At 35.7% G+C, this 20,826-nt stretch overlaps 1 protein-coding gene across 2 annotated transcripts in view; it reads right to left on the bottom strand.

The window, feature by feature from the left end:
- The window catches only part of LOC150076557 (calcium-transporting ATPase sarcoplasmic/endoplasmic reticulum type-like), a 346,227-nt gene that overhangs the window by 139,901 nt on the left and 185,500 nt on the right, over positions 1–20,826 (bottom strand). For both annotated transcript variants that reach the window (XM_090387973.1, XM_090387974.1), the window contains exons 14-16: positions 19,770–19,872; positions 12,313–12,570; positions 3,677–3,895 (exon numbers count right to left, since the gene is read on the bottom strand). In XM_090387973.1, the coding sequence (XP_090244099.1) occupies positions 3,677–3,895; positions 12,313–12,570; positions 19,770–19,872 (580 nt within the window). The remainder of the gene's footprint in view (positions 1–3,676; positions 3,896–12,312; positions 12,571–19,769; positions 19,873–20,826) is intronic.

Raw genomic sequence — 20,826 nt, 5'->3', positions numbered from 1 at the left:
GGCTACTTGTTGTACGGAATGGACGGAAATATTCCAAACTTGCTCCAATTCAAGAAGGCGAAGACCAGCTGGCTTCACTATGCTAGGTTTGTTCCTGTATAGGATTTCTAACGGTGGGTTGAAAAGGTATGACTGAACGGGATGAGAGGCACAACTTTGTACCTTGACAGCATATTTCAGTAACAGTGTTTTCCTGCGTAAAGTTGGTGGGGGCTCGTGAGCATCAATGTAGAGACTATGGGCTGGCGACGTTCTGAATGCACCAATTGCAATTCTCAAAGCACTGTGCTGAATTGGATCAAGCCAGCATAATACACTCTTTCTGGCAGAATCATAGATTGGAGCACCATAATCAAGACGGGATCTGATTAATGCCCTGTATAAACAAAGAAGCAAGGTACGATCTGCACCCCACGTTTCGGCAGATAATTCTGAGTATGTTTAACTTTTTTAGACATGAAGTCCGTACATTTTTAATATGATCTAGGAAATTTAACTTGTTGTCAAGGATTAATCCAAGAAATCTGATGTTACTGGTAACTGGGACAAAGATGTTAGAAATTTGAAGTTCAGGATATGGATGAAGTTTGCTTGTCTACAGAAGTGGATGGCAACTGTTTTCTGCTGCGAGAGCCGATAGCCGTTCAGGCTCGCCCGTTGCTGAATTTTATTAAGTGATATCTGAAGCTGTCTTTCAATAGACCTCATGTTTTGAGAATGACAGGAGATGGAAAGGTCATCTTCATAAAGGTAAGTCTCAACTGTATTTGAAAGCTGCTTAGTGACAGAATCTATTCTCAGAGCAAAAAGAGTGGCACTCAGTACTGATCCCTGTGGAACACCTTCTTCCTGGATGAAAGTTGTGGAAAGGGCATGTTGGTATCGAACTTGAAATGATCTAGTATGTAAAAAGTTCTGAACAAATATAGGAAGGTTGCCTCGTAGTCCGAGAAGGTAAAGATCACTAAGTATACCATACCGCCAGGTGGTATCAAAAGCCTTCTCTATGTCTATTGAAACCATTACTAGATGTTCATGTTTGACAAAAGCATTACGGATGGCAAATTCAGCCTTGACCATAAGATCTAGGCATGACCTGCCTTGACAAAAGCCATATTGACTATGGCTCATTAGCTGTTCCGACTCTATGATCCAGACGAGTCTTCTGTGGATAATTTTCTCAAGAATTTTGCTGAGGCAGCTTGAGAGAGATATGGGTCTATAGCTATTGGGGTTGGATGGATCTTTTCCAGGTTTCAGGAATGCCAAAACTGTAGAGTGATGCCAAGAAGCTGGAAAAAAATTTTCTAAAAATATGCGATTGTAAAAGACCAGGAGGCAGCGCAAAGCTTTGCCATCAAGATGTTGGTTGTAGCATGACATAATAAATCCCATCTGGCCCGGCAGCACCATTGTGGGCAGTTTTAATGACATGTAAAAGTTCAGAATATTGCAGAGGTTTGTTATATGGGAGAAGACGGGCAGTTTGAAAATGAATAGCATGCTTTTCTTCAGTTTTTAATTCTTTGGAATGAGGTAGGATAGGCTGTTGCTGTTGAGATTTCGGCAAAAGTATTGCCCAAAGCATTAGCTATATCTGCTGGATTAGAGAGATCTTCCCCATTCCAAGAGAGGATTGGAGAAGGTATGGTAGGAAACTTACCAGACAGCTGTCTAATTTTTTTCCATATTATTTTGGAGTCAGTATTTCTGTGAAAACTGGAGGCAAAACGGGTCCAGGATTCTTTCTTTGCTTGCTTTTGTATGAAGCATGCTTTTGCCCTTAATTTCTTATAGTTAATGAGATTGACTGTGCTCGGACATTGTCGAAACAAATTCCAGGCTTTATTTTTTGCTTTCTTTGCTGTGGTGCATTTGTCATTCCACCAGTAATTATGATGCTTTCGGCCCGGGGGATTTGATAGTGGTATTGTGTTTTTAGCCACATTTAGAAGATGCGATGTGATGTAATCTGTCGCATCATCAATATGTTGGAGGCGGATTTTTTCCTCATCAAGGTCGATTGGTGATTGAAATTTTGCCCAGTCTGCTCGGACAAATTTCCACTTTCTGCAGGGTTGAATTGAAGGAGTCTTTGCTATCAGAAAGTTGCATACTATTGGGAAGTGGTCACTGCCCATGGGATCATTTATTACATACCACTCTATGGTTGGGACTAGTACTGGTGAACAAATTGAGGGATCTATTGCTGAAGTGTGTCCTGCTGGGAGCTGTACGTGTGTCGGTGCACCAGTATTGAGTATACTGAAATTTAGTGCCTCTAAAAAGCTTTCAATTAGTCGGACACGTCTATCCAATTTGGGAGAGCCCCATAATGGGTGGTGCCCGTTAAAGTCCCCTAATATACAGAGAGGTGGAGGTATCTGTATAAAAAGGTCTTCAAGATCTTTTAAAGAGTAAGTACGGTTTGGTGGTAGGTAGATTGAGATAAGTGTTATTGCACTATGGAGTTATGCGAACAGCAACAGCTTCTATTTCAGTTTGGAGTGGGATATGTCTAGTTGGGATCTTCGAGTTTACTAGGATTGCTACACCACCATGGGCAGCATTAGCGGTATTTCGATCTCTTCGATAAAGGCAATAGTTCTTTATTGAAGGAGAAATTTGTGAGGTCAGGTAAGTTTCCTGTAGACAGAAGGCAACTGGAGAATATCGGTTAATTAGGTATTTAATATCATCAGTGTTGCAACGAAAACCTCTGCAATTCCATTGTAAGATACTGTGGTTCATTTAAGTTTAGTTGAGGATGATTCATCAGACTGTTTTTTGTTTGAGCACTTTTTCCGGTCTTTTTTTTTGGGAAGCTGGGGTGCCCAGTATCCATAGTGTCATTTGCATGAAGTTCTACTATGGGTTCCTCAAGATCTGAGTGTACATCTACTTCCATACTATTGGTGGATGATTCAGGTTTCTTGTTGTCTTTGGTTACTTGCAATTATGTTAGGGCTCTAGCTAAATGAACATAACATAATTACTTGCAATAAAAGTAGATTTCATTTAGGATTTTAAAAATCCTAAATGTAAATATACCTGGTTGTATACTTTTTTGTGTTTTTTATTCACATCAAGGAATGTATATCATTAACAAGAGCCACACATGTCACTTGTGGCATGCATGGTTGGCCATCCATGTGTGTGTGGGGAAGGGGGGGGGGAGAGAGAGAGAGAGAGAGAGAGAGAGAGAGAGAGAGAGAGAGAGAGATCAGTGTTAAGACATTGAGAAAAACTCAGTGTGAAATCAATTATTCATTAAATGTGTTATATACAGCTTTGCATTCAGAATGTTTTTAACATGTTAAGAGAATTTTTTATTATTATTTTTTTTTAATTTCTCTAACTAATTGGACTAATTGGTTCTTTCTCTATTCAATACAGATTTTTTCCTAATTTAATTTAGTAACAAATCTTTAAAAATAATTTGTATTGAAAAAAAAAATTTTTTTTGAAGCACAAGTCTCTAGCAGAGACTTCTGCTAGAGTCATTAGCCCACAAGTCATTAGCAGAGTGAGACTGACAATAAAAATATTTTTATTTAAAAAAAAAAAAATTTTTTTTTTTTTTTTTTAAATTCTGCAAACTTATTTTATACAAATAAATTACGGCATTTCTCTGTATGAAATAAAATATTACCTACTACAAATCAAGAAAACTCACCTCATATGATGCAAATTTATTGGAATCACAAAGATCCATTTCTTCAATTTTAAAAGGATTGTCCATAGTAGCAAGAGCTAAGCAACGCAAAGTATCACGTCCAGTTCCATAGGCACGAGTTACTTCCAAAATACGTTCCTTCATTTCATGAGTTAAAGGCAGCTTTTGATTACCAAGCCGAAGATGTGTGCACCTCTCCAGAACCCCTTCGGGAGCACCCTAAACATATATATAAAAATAATAATAATAAACAACTACATATACTGTGCACGTGTATGCAAAATATATATAAGGTGAGCAGCACATTATATTATGTGTGAATACACACACACACAACGGATTATCTCAAAAAATGTTCAGGGACTGACTTTGGATCTTGAAATTGCAGCACTGTAACTTGTTGGATGTTACATTACTCTGTCTAGATCAGGGCTTCTTAAACTTTTTCTCACAAGCAACCCCTTTTTACAGTAGAAATATTTTTTCAGCCCCTGGTATTATATATAGTCCAAAATAAACCTCTTTCAGATGGGCAAAATCTAAATTTTAAGTTTTTTCTTACAATTTCAATATATCAAATGAGGACAGGTGATTATTAGCAAGTGTGTAACACATTTCTTCATTTATATGCTTATTGCCTTGTACATCGAGGTACACATTGTGGTATTAAACAAAAACTTTATTACACTCAAATTTATACAGTTTTACAAAAAATACAAACACAAAAAAATATAAAAGTACAATTAAATATGCAGCAAAAAAACATAAGAACAACCATAAACATAAAATGTTATGGGGGTTTTATGGTGCATATAAATGCAAAAGTCTAATGAGATGGATGAGCTTGTTAATTTCAACACAATAAATTAAATCTTGGCAAAACTTTTGTTAGTGCAGGTCTCATACCAACTTCAAATGTTAAGACCAGAATGGTATTTCATCTTTATTAGATCCAATGTTAAAAATGCTGATTAACATAAATAAGTTGTGGCAAATGATAGAAGTGCTCTCATTGCCAGATCAGAGAGTATTGGATATTCAGCTTTAACCTGAAGCCAAAAAGCATTTAAAGATTTCTTCGAGAATTCAAGCTAAAGACTTCTGTCACTAGAAATCTCTGAAAATTCTTCTTGAGCCTGCAATGAGAGATTTTACCACCTATATTTGTACAATGAATGGTTTTTGAACCAAATCAAAAGGATCAGTTTTAAAATCTGGAAGAAAATATTTACAAAACTGATTTTCCAAGAATATCAAATGATCAAGTATAATCTGCTTTATCAGATTAAAACTGAAATTATTTCCACTAATAAACTTGTCCATGCATGGAAACATTTCAAATGAGTCATTTTCCATTTTACTCTTCCATATGTTTAATTTATTCTCTATAAGAATATCAGTGATATATCACCATATTTTTCTGTAGTAGTAAAAAACTACCGAAGTAGTGTAAATGGAATTGATTTAATTGTATCTCATATTGTGACTACCTTTACAATGAGTTACCACGTATTGCACTACCGTGAATAAGTAATGCTTCACCAATGGAGAAGACTATTGTTACTTATTCTCGGGGGATAATACCACCCAGACTTTTTCAAGGCTTGTTAGCCTGTCGTCAGTGGATGGGTAGGTAACCCGGTGTTGCAATTATGCCAACCCAGTTGTGAAGTATAATTCCACAATATGAGAGATGCCAGTTGGTGTGCATAGTAATAATACTAAAAAGAATAAACACGCAAGGCATAATCTATGGATTGGTAATTCACTATAAGAATATCAGTGATATATCACCATAATTTCCGTAGTAGTAAAAAACTACAGAAGTAGTGTAAATGGCATTGATTTAATTGTAACAATAGTCTTCTCCATTGGTGAAGCATTGCTTATTCGAGGTATTGCAATACGTGGTAACTAGTTGTGAAGGTAGCCACAATATGAGATACAATTAAATCGATGCTATTTACACTACTTCTGTAGTTTTTTACTACTACGAAAAAATATGGTGATATAGCACTGATATTCTTATAGTGAATTACCAATCCATATTACACCTTGTGCATTATTCTTTTTAGGTTTATTTATTTCATACACGATTGGACTTTATCTTTCAAAAGGAAAATAGTAGTGTTATCTCCCTGCAGAGACATATTCAGTTTGTTGAGTTTCTAAAATATATCTGATAAATAAGATAATTTGCAAAGCCAAATGTCGTGAAAAAGTTTTGCAAAATCCAAGTTATTTTCAGACAAAAATAACACTACTTCATTTTTTAACTCCATTAGTCATCTCAAACTTTGTCCCTTTTACAACCATCTTACTTCTGTATGCAACAACAATTATCATATTTGGATCCCATTCCTTCCATAGTAGTGTTTAATGAAGTTGATAACTTTTACTGCATCTTGTAGTACAGAATATAGATCAGCAGAAATGTTCTTAGCCACAAGTGCCTCTCGATGAATAATACAATGAGTAAAAGTAGTGTTTATTATTAGCAGATTTAATTCTAGCTACAAATCCAGCATTCTTTCCTATTATTGCTCCAGCACCATCAGTACATACACCAACACAGTTACTCCATTCTAGATCTTCTTCCTTGAAAAATTCATCCACTTTCTGAAAAATATCTTGACCTGTTGTACGTCCATGTAATGGCCAATAGAATAGTGTCTTCATATTTGCGATATTCATATACATTGCCATCATAACAATATCTGACATATGTTAACAGTAGGGCTAAGCCTGAAATGTCTGCCGACTCGTCCAGCTGAACTTGGAATTTTCTTTAATTCTTACAATAAGTTGCTGGAACTGGTCATGGCTAAATTCTGAAATTCTTTTACTGACCGTGTCATTTGACAAAAGAATTTTACATAATTCATCTGCATATTTTTTTCCATGAATTGTTTCTGTTATTTGTATTGCAACAGGCAAATTAAAGTCTTCGCCAATAGTATATATGGTTTTTTAGCTTTCACTGATACAATTAAATATTTTTCTTGAACACTTACATATTTTTCAAAAAATCGTTTTTCTTGTTTTAAAGATTTTAAGAGCCTTTCAAAATACTCAACTGGCTTACTGGATGGCAGCATGTTTAGTTTCGAGATCTCCTTAATTTTGCAGGCTTCAAACTTTGGATGGGCAAAGTTTCATTACAAATTAAACAGACTGGTTGCTGTTCATCATGATTAGAGTTAAAAGTAAATCCATATTGCAAAAACAATTCATTATATTTTCTCTTTTTTGTACATGCAGGTGTGCCTTTATTTGATTCTTGTGTCATTTTACTACTTCCTGATATTCCAACATCCATCACATCATCTTTTTCAGTTTTGTCTTTTTTAACTAAATTTAACCAATTGTCCATAATGATAATTAATTTTATTATATTTAAAATTTTCAGTACTATTAAAATTCAAATATTGTTACACACTATGAAAAAGCAATGATAACCTCAGCCAAAGAATGTTGAAGATTCATGTGCAAATCAACAAACGGATCACATTGTATGAATAACAGCTTTTTTATTATTATTATTATTAGCCATAGGGTGCAAGGAAGCCTGAGGCTTATGCTGCACCAGCCAAAAAAAAAAAAATTCCCGAGTTACTCTGAGAGAGAGAGAGAGAGAGAGAGAGAGAGAGAGAGAGAGAGAGAGAGAGAGAGAGAGAGAGAGAGAGAGAGAGTCAGAAGTAGAAAGAAATCACCAAGAAAGAGAAGAATGATGATATACAGCTGGGTGTGCCAAGCCTATACTCACCAGATGTGAGCCAAATATATGTAAGGGTGTATGTAGATAAATAGTTAGAAACCAAGTGAAAAAGGACAGCCTTCCTAGTTTCAAAGCTTTTAATTAAATATGAAATAAACCAACATCACTTGAATCAGGAATAACATTTATGAATAAACAAACTACACCATAAGTAAAATTCTTTGAATCTTTTTTCTTAGCATTAGTAGTGACATATTATGAAAGAAAGCAGGCTTATACAGCATTCAGTCAAAAAAAAAAAAAATCCCATTTCACCTGTCCATTCGCTCCAAACATTTGTGCAGTTCTTTGAATTTATTTAAGCTATCAACTTCCACTATGACAGATTGAAGTTCGTTCCAGCAATCGTCCACTCACTGACTAAAAGCAAATTTCCACACATCTATTCTGCAACTGTCTTTCCTCAATTTGAATTTATGCTCCTTCAAGTGTGTAATTTGAACAAAAGGAAGAATCCCATCAGCATTGAGCTTGCTCAAACCATTCAAAGCCTTATACATCTCAATCAGATGACCTCACAGGTGCCTAGTTTCCAGATGCAGCAATCAGAAAAACTTAAGCCTTTCCTCTCACCAATCTCATTGCCCTTCGCTGTACTTGTTCCGGCAGAGCTACATACTCTCCGAAAATGAGACCTCCAGGCCTATATGCAGTACTCAAGGTGCATGATAATCAAAATTATATTTTGCATACAGTTGCTCTGTGAACACATCATAGTATCCAATTAAATTAGAATTTAGCATTAGCATTAGTAGAGGCATATGATGCAAGAAAGCAAGCTTATGCAGCAGCAGCCAAAAAAAAAAAAAAAAAAACACACTTCCACTTCACCCCTCCATTCGTTCGAAATACCTGTCCAGCTGAGCCTTAAATTTATTTAGGCTATCAACTTCCACGACAAGGGATGGAAGTCTGTTCCACAAACCAACCACCCGCTGGCTAAAGGCAAATTTCCCCACGTCTATCCTACATCTGTCTTTCCTCAATTTGAATTTATGCCCTCTCATTATTCTGAGCAAGAGGAAGAATCCCATCAGCATTGAGCATGCTCATACCATTCAAGGCTTTATACGCCTCTATCAGATCACCTCGCTGGTGCCTAGTCTCCAGACACTGTAATTTGCAAAACTTAAGCCTTTCTTTATAAGAAGTTGTTGCCCTTCTCTGTACTCATTCCAGCAGCTCTACATCCTTCTTGAAATGAGGCCTCCAGACTTGTATACAGTATTCAAGGTGTGGCCTGACCATTGCCTTATACAAGGGAATAATCACCTCCTTATCCCTGCTAGCAAAATTCCTGTATATCACTGACACCATGAGCTACTCTTGCAGCCAGTCTGCACTGCTCAGAGAACTTCATATCTGCCTGCACAATTACCCCCAGGTCCTTTTCATTCTCTACCACTGTCAGTGTAGTACCACAGAGTTGATACGTTGCTCTGGGGATGTTGTTTCCCATAGTACTTTATATTTGTCAATGTTAAACTTCATTTGCCACCTCTCAGCCCATCTGCTCAACCTTTCCAGCAGAAGCATAGTGTCAGTAGTGTCCTTGACAACCATGCCAACCTTTGTATTGTCTGCAAACTTGGACATTAAGCTTGATATACCATCATCAATATCATTTATAAATACAGAAAACAATAAGGCACCCAACACTGAATCCTGAGGGACTCCACTAATAACATTAGTCCACGATGAGCAATGTCCATTGATTACCACTCTCTGTCTTGTCACCCTCAACCACCCCTTTATCCATAGCAGCAATTTGCCTCCAATGCCACACTGCTCCAATTTGTGCAGCAGTCTTCCATGTGCAGCAGTCTTCCATGTGCAACAGTATCAAAAGCCTTTCTAAGATCCAAGTATATAATATCAAAGTTATTCCCTGCATCCAGTTCTTTTGTGGCTGCATCATAGTATCCAATCAAATTGGTCAGGCAAGACTTCCCCTTAACAAAACCATGCTGTGTCCGAGGTATAACTGAAGTCTTGTCTAGATGATCCTGCAGTGCTTCTTTAACCAGTGCCTCCATTAATTTTCCTGGAACAGAAGTTAAACTCACAGGTCTATAATTACTTGTGTCGGCCTTTGATCCTCATTTGTGAATTGGGGTCACATTTGCACATCTCCAGTCTGTGGATACCTCTCCTAAGTCCAAGGAAGCTCTCATAATTATGGCTAAGGGTTTACTTACTTCCTTTGCTGCCGCCTTTAATATAACTGGATAGATCCCATCCACCCAAAGTGGCTTTCTTGTATTAATCTTCAACAATTTCTCCTCCACTTTACTCTCAGTTATTACAAGTTTCTGAAGTCAGACAAACTGGTCAGACAAGACTTCCCCTTAACAAACCCATGCTGTGTCTGAACTGTAATTGCGGTCTTGTCTCGATGATCCAGCAGTGCTTCTTTAACCAGTGCCCCCATTAATTTCCCTGAACAGAAGTTAAATTAACAGGTCTGTAATTATTCGTGTCACCCTTTGATTCCTCTTTTTTGAACTGGGGACACGTTTGCACATCTCCAGTCTGTGGGGACCTCCTCTGAATCTAAGGACACTCATAATTATGACTAAGGATTTGCTTACTTCCTTTGCTGTCTCCCTTAATATAACTGGATAGATCCCATCCACCCCAAGTGCCTTTCTCATGTTAAATTTCAATAATTTGTGTTCTGCTTTCCTCTCAGTTATTACTAAATCATTTAGCTCCTTGTAGTTTGATTAACTTCTGGCCTCCCCTTCCCTACAGAATTCCTCATATAGTTTGTAATTTTTAGAATAGGCTGGGCCTCTTTACAGTTTGGACATCTATATGGCTATGCACTGCAGTCAGTCTGTGTATATCTTTCAACCCAATTAGGGCATAATGAAAATCCTTGACATGTGGTTTGTGAGTGGAGAAACTTTTGCACTTGTAGCACCTTATATGATCAGGTAAATTCCTTTAAGAGTGTTCAAGAGATTTGGCATTTACTAAATATGATGTTGTGTGGAAACAAATTCGCTATCCTTTCTTACAAGTCATATTACTTGTATGATGTTCTGATCATTTAATTCATCTACTATTTACATTTCAGTCATGTTCATCAAATCCTATTCTGCTATGATAATGCCGAACAGAATTTTGATGACTCCTTTAAAGTGAGTTTGTGGGGTGTCTTTAATGGAAATTTCACAAAAAGTAAAAAGCCTAAGTGATGATTCGAGTCACTATTTTGTTATTTCTACAAGATCTCCAGATTGTATCCTATTGCCCAATTTAGGTGGAATGACAACATTTTCTATGCATTTCTAAGTGAGGAATGGAAGTAGTTTACAGACTGGTTGATTTGATAGTGAGTGGATTATGAGAAAGATCAGGAAATCTTCTTTATCTATACTTTTTTCTCATTCTTTTCAAATGAGAAGTTTTGCAGTAATGATTTGAGCTGGGAGTATCAAGTAGAGGAAAGGTTTCAGAATCTATGTTAACTCCCTTAGGCCCTGGGACATGTCTTTACTGTCTAGTTTACCAGCCCCACCACAGAGAGGAAGGAGCAGTTCTGCTAGATGGCCAAGTGGATGAAAATGTTTGTTAGATTAGTAATGAATATACTACAAAAAAGAAAGGTGAACAACTTAAAATGAACTGAAAAAAAAAAAAAAAAAAAAAGAAAAGAAAAGAAAAAGAAAAACAATTAAGCAAAACTAGAAACTGATTCACCTATACAAAGAGCACTATATGAATTGTAGAGAAGTTGAATGGTCACGCTTGGTAAGTGGAGCCACCTCTGTTAGTGTTGCATACCACAGTTTGAGCATCACTGGTGTGATGCTCAAACTGTGGTATGAGCATCATGTATAAAGGTTCTTTTAATGAAACATAGACTTTTGGAATACAAAGCTAGGATATACACAAAATGAACTGCACCAGCATAATGATAATGATGCCTATAAAATAGGTGTCAGATACTAAATATGATGCAAAGGACAGTGATGGATTTGTCCAAATGTTAGTAGCACCTTATACAGCCACCAATGCAAAATCACAAAGCTCTTCACATTCTGACTCAGCTACAGCAGTAAGCTTCAACACCCAAAGAAAGCACTCAAAATTCATCACTTTCACTCTGATGGTGAGATGACAAAGGATATCACACACACTGGTTTTGCCAATGTAGAGATGGGGGGAACCCCTGGTGCCGTCAGACAACTAACACACTAGTTTTGGTATCAGTCAATGGAGGTTTGATGCCAAAACTGTGCACAATGAGATCCATGCCTCATTATTGCTGGTGCTTACCTTTGTTAGCCATGTGCATTGCTGAACTGTTTATTTCAAAAATAAACAGTACTGAAACCCACTGTTTAAAATAAACAGTGTACTGCTGAACTGTTTATTTCAAAAAAATATAATTCTCAAATAGAAAACAGTGCTACAAGAGAAACTTTCATAAAAAACAACAATGATTAAGGTTCAAGAATGTATGCCTATTAAATTAAAAAGCAAATTGCCTGGAAGAAAAATTTGGAAACTGCTGAAGGAACTAAATAATGCTGGATATTTATAGTTATAACCATTCAAGGAACTATTTGAAAGCAGAAGTGAATAAAAAACTACAAAAAAGGATATAAAGATGTGGTTATTCTAGTAGGAAAAAGTAAACTGTTGACAAGCATTAATTTGTATATTATGTAAAATTAATTTACCTATTTGACCAAATTTCGAATGAGAAAGGGGGGAAATTACACAACAGGTAAATATATGAAAACATAACATATAATTCTAATAATATAAGGAAAATATGCAATGTATACAAATCACAATGAACTATATTGTAAAAGACTTCACTAATATGATCAATGTCATTTACCTTGCAAAACAGCTTTGGCCCAGAACCCAGACGAGAAACCTTTGTAGGAACACAATAACTGCTCATAGATTTTCTGTCTCTTGAAAACTCCAAGGTAAATTCCTTCTTCCACATGCTCTGAATGCCATGATTAACAACTAAAGCAGAATCTCGTCTAGATTTTCCAGACTTATCAAAGTTCCATGGATTTATTTTTTCTGCTAGCACAATCAGTGCAGTTTCTGTGGCTTCTCCCACCTTTTCAAAGGCTTGTTTATACTGTAAAAAAATAAAACAGTATATACAATAAAACAAAATCAATATTAAATATTAATTAATTATTTATTTATTTATTTATTTATAGACAAATTATATAATTAAATAAATATGATTATACATTTATCATTTATTTATTATATAATTAATATTAACATAAATATAAATTATATTTTATATACAGTAAAACCATGAATGCTCAGGTCTATGTAGACATCCCAGACAATGTGTTACCAATGTTGTGGTAGCCCATATGGGCAGACTCATACCTGTAACAGGATGACATTACATGTCAATACTGCTCACATTGTGATAGAGTGGTTTCAAGGTATGAGCAATAAAAAAGTTGGACTGGCCAGTCCAGAGCCCGGTCCTCAATCCTGAGAACCTCTAGGACGAACTAGATCATCAAGTACAGGTGAGGAGAGACTGCCCAAAAAACAAAGCTGAATTGGTCACCTCTTTGTAAACTGAATGGCAGAAAATATCAGAGGACATTTACAAAACATTGGTGGAGTATGCTCCACAGAGACTAGAAGCTGTCATAAATGCTAAAGATTTAAGATTACATTATTAGTTTTCCTGTAAATAAAGATTACTTGTAGATACAGGCATCCAGATATTAATGGTAGGGTAATGTAGTACTTGATACCAAGTGTTATCACAGTTCAAAAAATACAAAGTAATAAAGTCTGACTTTTCAATTTAGCATGTGGTACTTTAGGTTTTAACATTTTAACTGTTACTGTGTTTCCCAAACATTATTATAGATTCTTTAAGGTTACAGCCTTAAAGAATCTATAATATATTTTCATTCACCCATAACGTCATGGCATTATGGGTGAAGGAAAGTCAAATTAGGAACTGATATATTTTTGATGATACAATAACTGATAATGTATCACCATACATGACTAATATATTTTAATAAAGTGTAAATGAACAAGGCATAATATATTATGAGTTTAAAATAAACCAATATTTTATAGTTAGTAGGTACAACATTGTATGTGTTCTCAATATCAAAAATCATAAATAGAGGTTTTGGTTATGTTACCATGGCTTTTGTAATTTATTTGTCTTAGTCTGAATATTTGATCCTGGATTCCTCCCCTTTGGTCTAAAACTGACTGTTCTCTCTAAAGTTGTATTCAAAAATATTTCTATTTTCTTCTCTAAGATATTTGCATCAATTTTACTTGGTACAATAAGGAGTGAAATTCTGTAAATTTCCACATTCAGCTATATTTTCCTTTTTGAGATATTGCTGCAATTAAAGCTTTACTCTAATAATCTTTTCCTTCAAATAAACAACCTCTTCATGATACAACATAACTAACATGACACTATTTTGTCTTGAGCAATCAGCATTAATAATGCTGATTGCCCAAGACATGACTCTAATGCTGATTAATGCTAATGCCAATTTCATCTACACCTGCTGCTTTTCCACACTGGATTTTTTCATGGCCTTTTCTGTCATAACAATAGTGATAGTACCTTAATTACCTCCATTTCAATCTTTGCCTCCTCTTCAGTGATAACTTGAGCTATTTTGTTAAAAAAACAAAATATTTACTTCACACTTCTAAACTATTCTTCTCTTCTGTTTTAATTTTGCTCCCCTTTTTGATTTCCTTACTTCTGTGTTTTTCAAAAGTAAGGAAATAGTTTTGTGTTCTTGTGAAATACTTTTGTTTTGAGATTTCTAACTAAATAGCAAAATATTTTTCCCGTTCCTGATATCTGTTTCCCATATTTTTCCCAAAATTTTGGATTTTGAGAAATTTTTAGCTCTTTCATATACATCTTAGTCGCCTTACTTTTGTTTATATACCATTAATGATTTAGTAATTTTATTTACAAATTTTCTTATATTTTTTCTTTTCTTTAACTGTGTCTAACGTTTTTGGTCCCATGGCATTTTGTCTCTTGCATATCTTCTCTCCACATACCTCTTTTGCAGTTTCATTTTATTTAAATTGAAAGTGTGACAGATACACTAAACTAGTGCATTCAATTTGCTAAAATAATTGGTTTATAGGTTATATTCCTGAAAACTTTTAAAAGATTACTTGTCTGGGTAGATCTCTTTTTATAAAAGAGATAAAAGAGATATCAATTAGTTTCATCTGTCTACTGTAAGGCATTGTCATTCTCAACACAAGCCATCTTTTATTTAATTTAGTTCATTAGATTAAAAATGTCATAATTAATTTAATAACTGAATATACTAAGCAATGAGTATACCTAGTCACATTTTTAATTTCAATAACTAATTTAATTAAATCACATGGTGAAGAAGTGCTCAATCTTTAGGTACACATATGAGACATAAATATCATCACCATCCATATCTGTTATGTATAGGTCACTGTGGAAATACAAATTATTCTTTGTGGATTCTTGAACTATAACATTTGTTTCAGTTAAATATGTTTGACATTTCTCAACACAAGACTCTTATTTCCTCATCTGTAGTATGTTAGTTCTACTGACTGTGACCAATTTTTGATCAATAATTTTATTCTATATTCTGTATTATGTAGCACAGAGAGGAACGGAAAGTAAAATAAAATGACAGGTTGTAGTTAAAGTAGGTTTAATGTTAATTACAAAAAATAAATGGTAAAACAGAATATTTTAAATTCTGGATTTTTAGAATATTTTAGCTTTCAGGATTTTTTGTTGCCCTTTATCAGTTAACCATTGGACTGAAAGTATAGGGACATAAGAGGGTGATGGTAGTCACGCAGAGTGAACTGCGTGATGCAACATTTAACTGTTGGAAGCTAAAGCCTGAGGATGTGACATAAATGCTGCATCACGCAGTTCACTCTGCATGACTGCCATTGCATGCTTAAGTTCCTATACTTTCAGTCCAATGGTTAACTGATGAAGGGCAACAAAAAGCCCGAAAGCTCTATGTATTACTGTTTACTGTATGTATTTAAAATATTCTGTTTTACCATTTATTGTTTGTAATTAACATTAAACCTACTTTAACTAAAACCTGTCATTTTATTTTATTTTCCATTCTGCTCCGTGCTACATAATAAAGAATATAGAATGATGAATCCAGAGCACGTAGGTCTTTTTCCCTAATACTTTTATTTCTTACTGATCTCCATAGGTTAAAAAAAAAAACTATGTTATAAAAAGAATTTTGTCTTTTAGCTAATTTCTCTATTTTGATCCAAATGAATTTATTTAACTGACTTTCTACACTTGCTGTTTTTTCTTATCCTTTCACTAATTCCTAGATATGTAGAAGTTTGCCTTTTGCCGCTGGCTAAAGGCAAACTTCTACATATCTATTCTACAACTGTCTTTCCTCAACTGGAATCTATGGCCCCTCAGGTTCTTAATCTGATGAAGCGGAAGTATCCTGTCAGCATTGAGCCTGCTCAAAACAGTTGAAGGCCTTATACACCTCAATCAGATCACCTCACAGGTGCCTAGTCTCCAGACACTGTAATTTGCAGAACTTAAGCCTTTCTTGGTAAAAGTACCCCTTTGTTGCTCTCACCAATCTTGTTGCCCTTCTCTGTACTCATTCTAACAACTCTACATCCTTACTAAAATGTGGCCTCCAGACCTGTACACAGTACTCAAAGTGTGGCCTGACCATTGCCTTATACAAAGGGATAATCACCTCCTTGTCTCTGCTAGCAAAATTCCTGTATATCATTGACAAAACTCTGTGACCTGCTCTGGCAGCTCGTCAGCAATGCTCGGAGAACTTCATATCTGACTGCACAATTACCCCCAGGTCTTTTTCATTCTCTACCTCCCTGAGTGTAGTACCACACAGTTGGTAAGTTTTTCTTGGGTTTGCTGCTGCCCAGTACTTTGCATTTGTCAATGCTAAACTTCTTATATATTAAATTTCATTAAATTTATATTATATGATATGGTATTTCCATTAAAGATCCATTCACCAGTTTCATATTTCTGGAGTTAAGTTTAATGAATTAAAAGACAACAGAATGATTCATTATAAACTATGTGGTAATATGGTACTGTCAATCTTGCTAATAATTAATTTAAAAAATTAATCTTACAATTTAGCTTAATAGAATCATGCAGCAGTCTGAAAAGCAAGGTACCGGGTATTTCAAGGCCAGCTATGGGTCATCATGGAAACAAGAAAATACATGGGCTGTGTTAGGGTAACTAAAAGTAAGAACAGGTGCAGGTATACTTGCATCTACACCAATACTAGGAGAATAGTAAAATGTAAACTGGTAAAATGGTGGGAAGTACAGTGTGTACAGAAAGGATAGGAGGAGGGGAAGGGTTATACTCTTAGTTAAGAAGCACATAAAATCTAAGGCAGTGCATCCAGTTGACATTTGTGACTAGTGTAATGTTGAGTCAGTTTGGTGTCACATAAGCATTGGTAAACAAAAATGAGAGTGGGACTGGTTACAGACCAACTGATTGTGATGAATACAACAAATATAGGGAGATGGAGAGTGGGCAAGTAAATCAGAATGTTTTATAATGGGGGATTTTAACTTCATGCATTAAGAATCTGCAGATAAAAGAACCATGGGTGGCAGTGATCACAATGAATTGATGTGGAATTTACTTAAAGATAACTACCATCAAGGATAAAGGGAAGAGTTTTTGCTTTCATAAAAGAGACTACAATGGTCTCAGACAGTTTTTAAATCCTATACAGTGAAACCAACTAATCATGTTACAACAACATGGGAATTCTACATGGGAAGCATTCAGGAAAATAATCATATAAGGTACTAGGCTTTTCATACTAACTAAGACTGTTCAAGGCTTTGAATGGTGTTTCTGAGTTGCCAATGAAACCTAAATTAGACCAAAATGGACACACATGTCTCATTAGTTAATCATTAGATGAACTAATGAGACATGTGGCAGAGAAGAAAAGTACATGGGATGCATATAAATTATCAAGTGATATAGAAGCCTATTGTAGATATAAACTTGTCTGCAATAAAGTCACAAAACAGATTAGGTAAGTTAAGGCAGATTATGAGAAATCTTTGGCAAGGGATGCAAAGAAAAACAACAAGGAGCGGATAAATCACATTGGTCCACTTGATATCAATGGTTTAACTGTTGATAATCCTGCTCAGGTTGCTGAAAAACTGAATAAGTATTCTGCATCTACATTCACACATGAGGAATTCTTTAGGGAGAGGGATGCCAAATGTTTATCACACTCTAACAGGAAGCTAATAATTTTGGAGAGGAAAGTGGAAGAGAAACTGTTGAAGTTAAACATACAAAAGGCAACTAACTTGGATGGGATCTATCCAATTATATTAAGGGAGGCAGCAAAGGAAGTAATGAAACACTTAGCCATAATTATTAGAGCACTTTTAGATTCAAGGAAGGTCACATTGGACTAGAGATATGTGAATGTATCCCCAGTTCACAGATGTCTGTTGTTATTTGGTTTTTAGGAGCATTAGCAACTAAGGCCATATTGATCCGAAATATGCGGTGGTCATTCCCTGACCTTTCCGCATCCTCCATATTTGGTGATGACAGGCTTGAATCCCCGTCTAATCAAGAAGCGTGTGCTACGCACTGCTGCTCCTTCCCACCTGGCTACGGAGGTGCCTAAGTTCACAGATGAGAATTAAAGGTTGACATGAGTAATTACAGACTTATTAGCTTAACTTCTGTTATGGTGGAAAATAATGGAGCAGTGGTTAAAGAAGTAATGCATGACTATATACACAGGACTATGGGGAGAGCTTGTCTGGCCAATTTGACTGGATACTATAAAGCAGTAACAAAGGAACTGGATTCAAAAAACACATTATATACTTGGATTTCAGGAAACTTTTGTTACTGTTGTTACAAATTGAAGCACTGAGAATCAAGGGCAAGTTACTGCTACGAATAAATGGATGGTTGTGTGGGAGAAGACAGAGTGGTTATCAATGGACACCGCCCTCCGTGGACTAATGTTATTAATAAAGTCCCACGGTGTTTGGCTGGGCCCATTGTTGTTTTATTTATTAATGAAACTGATAAAAGGTTTTTGTTATTTTGTTTTTTTAGGAGCATTAGAAACTAAGGCCATATTGCTCCGTGAATATGCGGTGGTCATTCCTGACCTTTCCGCATCCTCCGTATTTGGTGGTCACGAGCTCGAACCCCAGTCTAATCAAGAAGCGTGTGCTACGTACTGCTGCTCCTTCCCACCTGGCTACGGAGGCACCTCTGATAAAAGGTACATCAGGTTTAATGTATGTTTTCAAATGATACAAAGGTTGGCAAGATGGCTAATGACAATAATGAAGGTATGCTACTAAAACAAGATCTAGAAAATTTAAGCAGATGGCTGAGAAATGGCAATTGAAGTTTAACAGTGACAAACAGTAATAGTATTTGCCATAGTGCAAGCAGAGCCACAGGCTTTTGCTGCGCTGGATAAAAAAAATGCAAGGTACGTATATAGGTAGAAGTAATTCCAGAGTAACATAGCAACTGTGCAGTTCTATGCCCAAGGTAGAGGAAAATGAAAAGGACCTTGGGGTAACTGTGCAGACAGATATGAAGTTCTCTGAGTAATGCAGGGGAAGGCTGCCAGGACAGCTCATGAAATTTTGTCATAATATATATGAATTTTGCTAGCAGGTATAAGGAGGCGATTATGGCTTTGTATAAGGCAATAGTTAGGCCTCATCTTGAGTACTGCATACAGGTCTAGATGCCTCATTTTAGAAAGGATGCAGAGTTGCTGGAATGGATATAAAGAGTATCTGAAGACTAGGCACCACCTTGGTGATATGACTGAGGTGTTTACTGCTTTGAACGACTTGAGCAAACTCAATGCTGGTGGGATTCTTCCTCTTGCTCAGATTATGCATATAACAGGGCATAATTTCAAATTGAGATAGGATGGTTGCAGAATAAATGTGCAGAAGTTTGTCTTCAGCCAATGGTTTATTGCTGGATTCCAACTGCTCCATTATTTCAGAAGTAGATACTGTGAATAGATTCAAGAAAGAACTAGACAAACTACTGGAGATGGATAGTGAAATGGGATGTTTTTTTTTTTTTTTTTCTTTTTGGCTGATGCTGTATAAGCTTGCTTTCTTGCATCATTTGTCATTACTACTAATAATAAAAATGCTAAATCATAAAGCAAACTTAACTTTACTGTAAATTTAGTTTACCATTTACTGAATGCAAAGGGTTACCTCATTGAAGTCAATCGATGAATCATTGCACATTGAACAAATAGTTGAAAGTTCAAATAGAGCTTCATAGTCTGAACATCTGGCCTTTTGTCCTCTCAGAAACCTGCAAACAAAAAAAAAAAAAAAACAATAATAATAACAGTTAATAATAACACTTATTGTGAACAAAAATTATACCATGACACTGAATGACAAAAATAGTTGCAATGAGGCACAGAAAAAATTTCTTAAAAAGTTTAAGCAATATAAAGCAAAATTTGTAGGAGTCAATTTTATTGGTGGACCATAAAAAAAAAAAAAAAGGAATGCGATAATATTTGGAAGTTATGATATTGACTGATTTGTTAGTGAAGAGCACTGTGCCCACATTATGAATACACCACTTAAAATTATGTTATTCACATCAATGTTTTCACTCGATTTCTCTTGATGAAATTCTTAGTTTCAAGAATTATTTACTAATCATCAATTTCTTAGGTGCATTTACATTAGCACTAGTACAGGCATATGATGCAAGAAAGCAAGCTTATGCAGCATCAGCCAAAAAAAAAAAAAAAAAAAACACTTCCACTTCACCCCTCCGTTCATTAAAAATACCTGTCCAGCTGAGCCTTGAATCTATTTAAGTTATCAACTTCCACAACAAGGGATGGAAGTCTGTTCCACCAACCAACTACCCACTGGCTAAATGCAAATTTCCGCACATCTATCCTACATCTGTATTTCCTCAATCTGAATTTATGCCCTCTCAGATAATTATTCTGAGCAAGAGGAATAATTCCTCAGCATTGACCATGCTCAAACCATTCAAGGCTTTATACACCTCTATCAGATTACCTCGCCTGTGCCTAGTCTCCAGACACTGTAATTTGCAAAACTTAAGCCTTTCTTGTAAGAGCAACCCTTTGTTCCATTCACTAATCTTGTTGCCCTTCTCTGTACTCATTCAAGCAGCTTTACATCCTTCTTGAAATGAGGCCTCCAGACCTGTATACAGTACTCAAAGTGTGGCCCCACCATTGCCTTATACAAGGGAATAATCACCCCCTTATCCCTG

Source organism: Mastigoproctus giganteus, chromosome 13, assembly GCF_048544385.1.
Source record: "Mastigoproctus giganteus isolate SK-2022 chromosome 13, ASM4854438v1, whole genome shotgun sequence".
NCBI classification, from domain to species: Eukaryota; Metazoa; Arthropoda; class Arachnida; order Uropygi; family Thelyphonidae; genus Mastigoproctus; species Mastigoproctus giganteus.
Note: the sequence above shows the minus strand (reverse complement) of the source record. Positions and strands in the feature narration are given on the sequence as shown.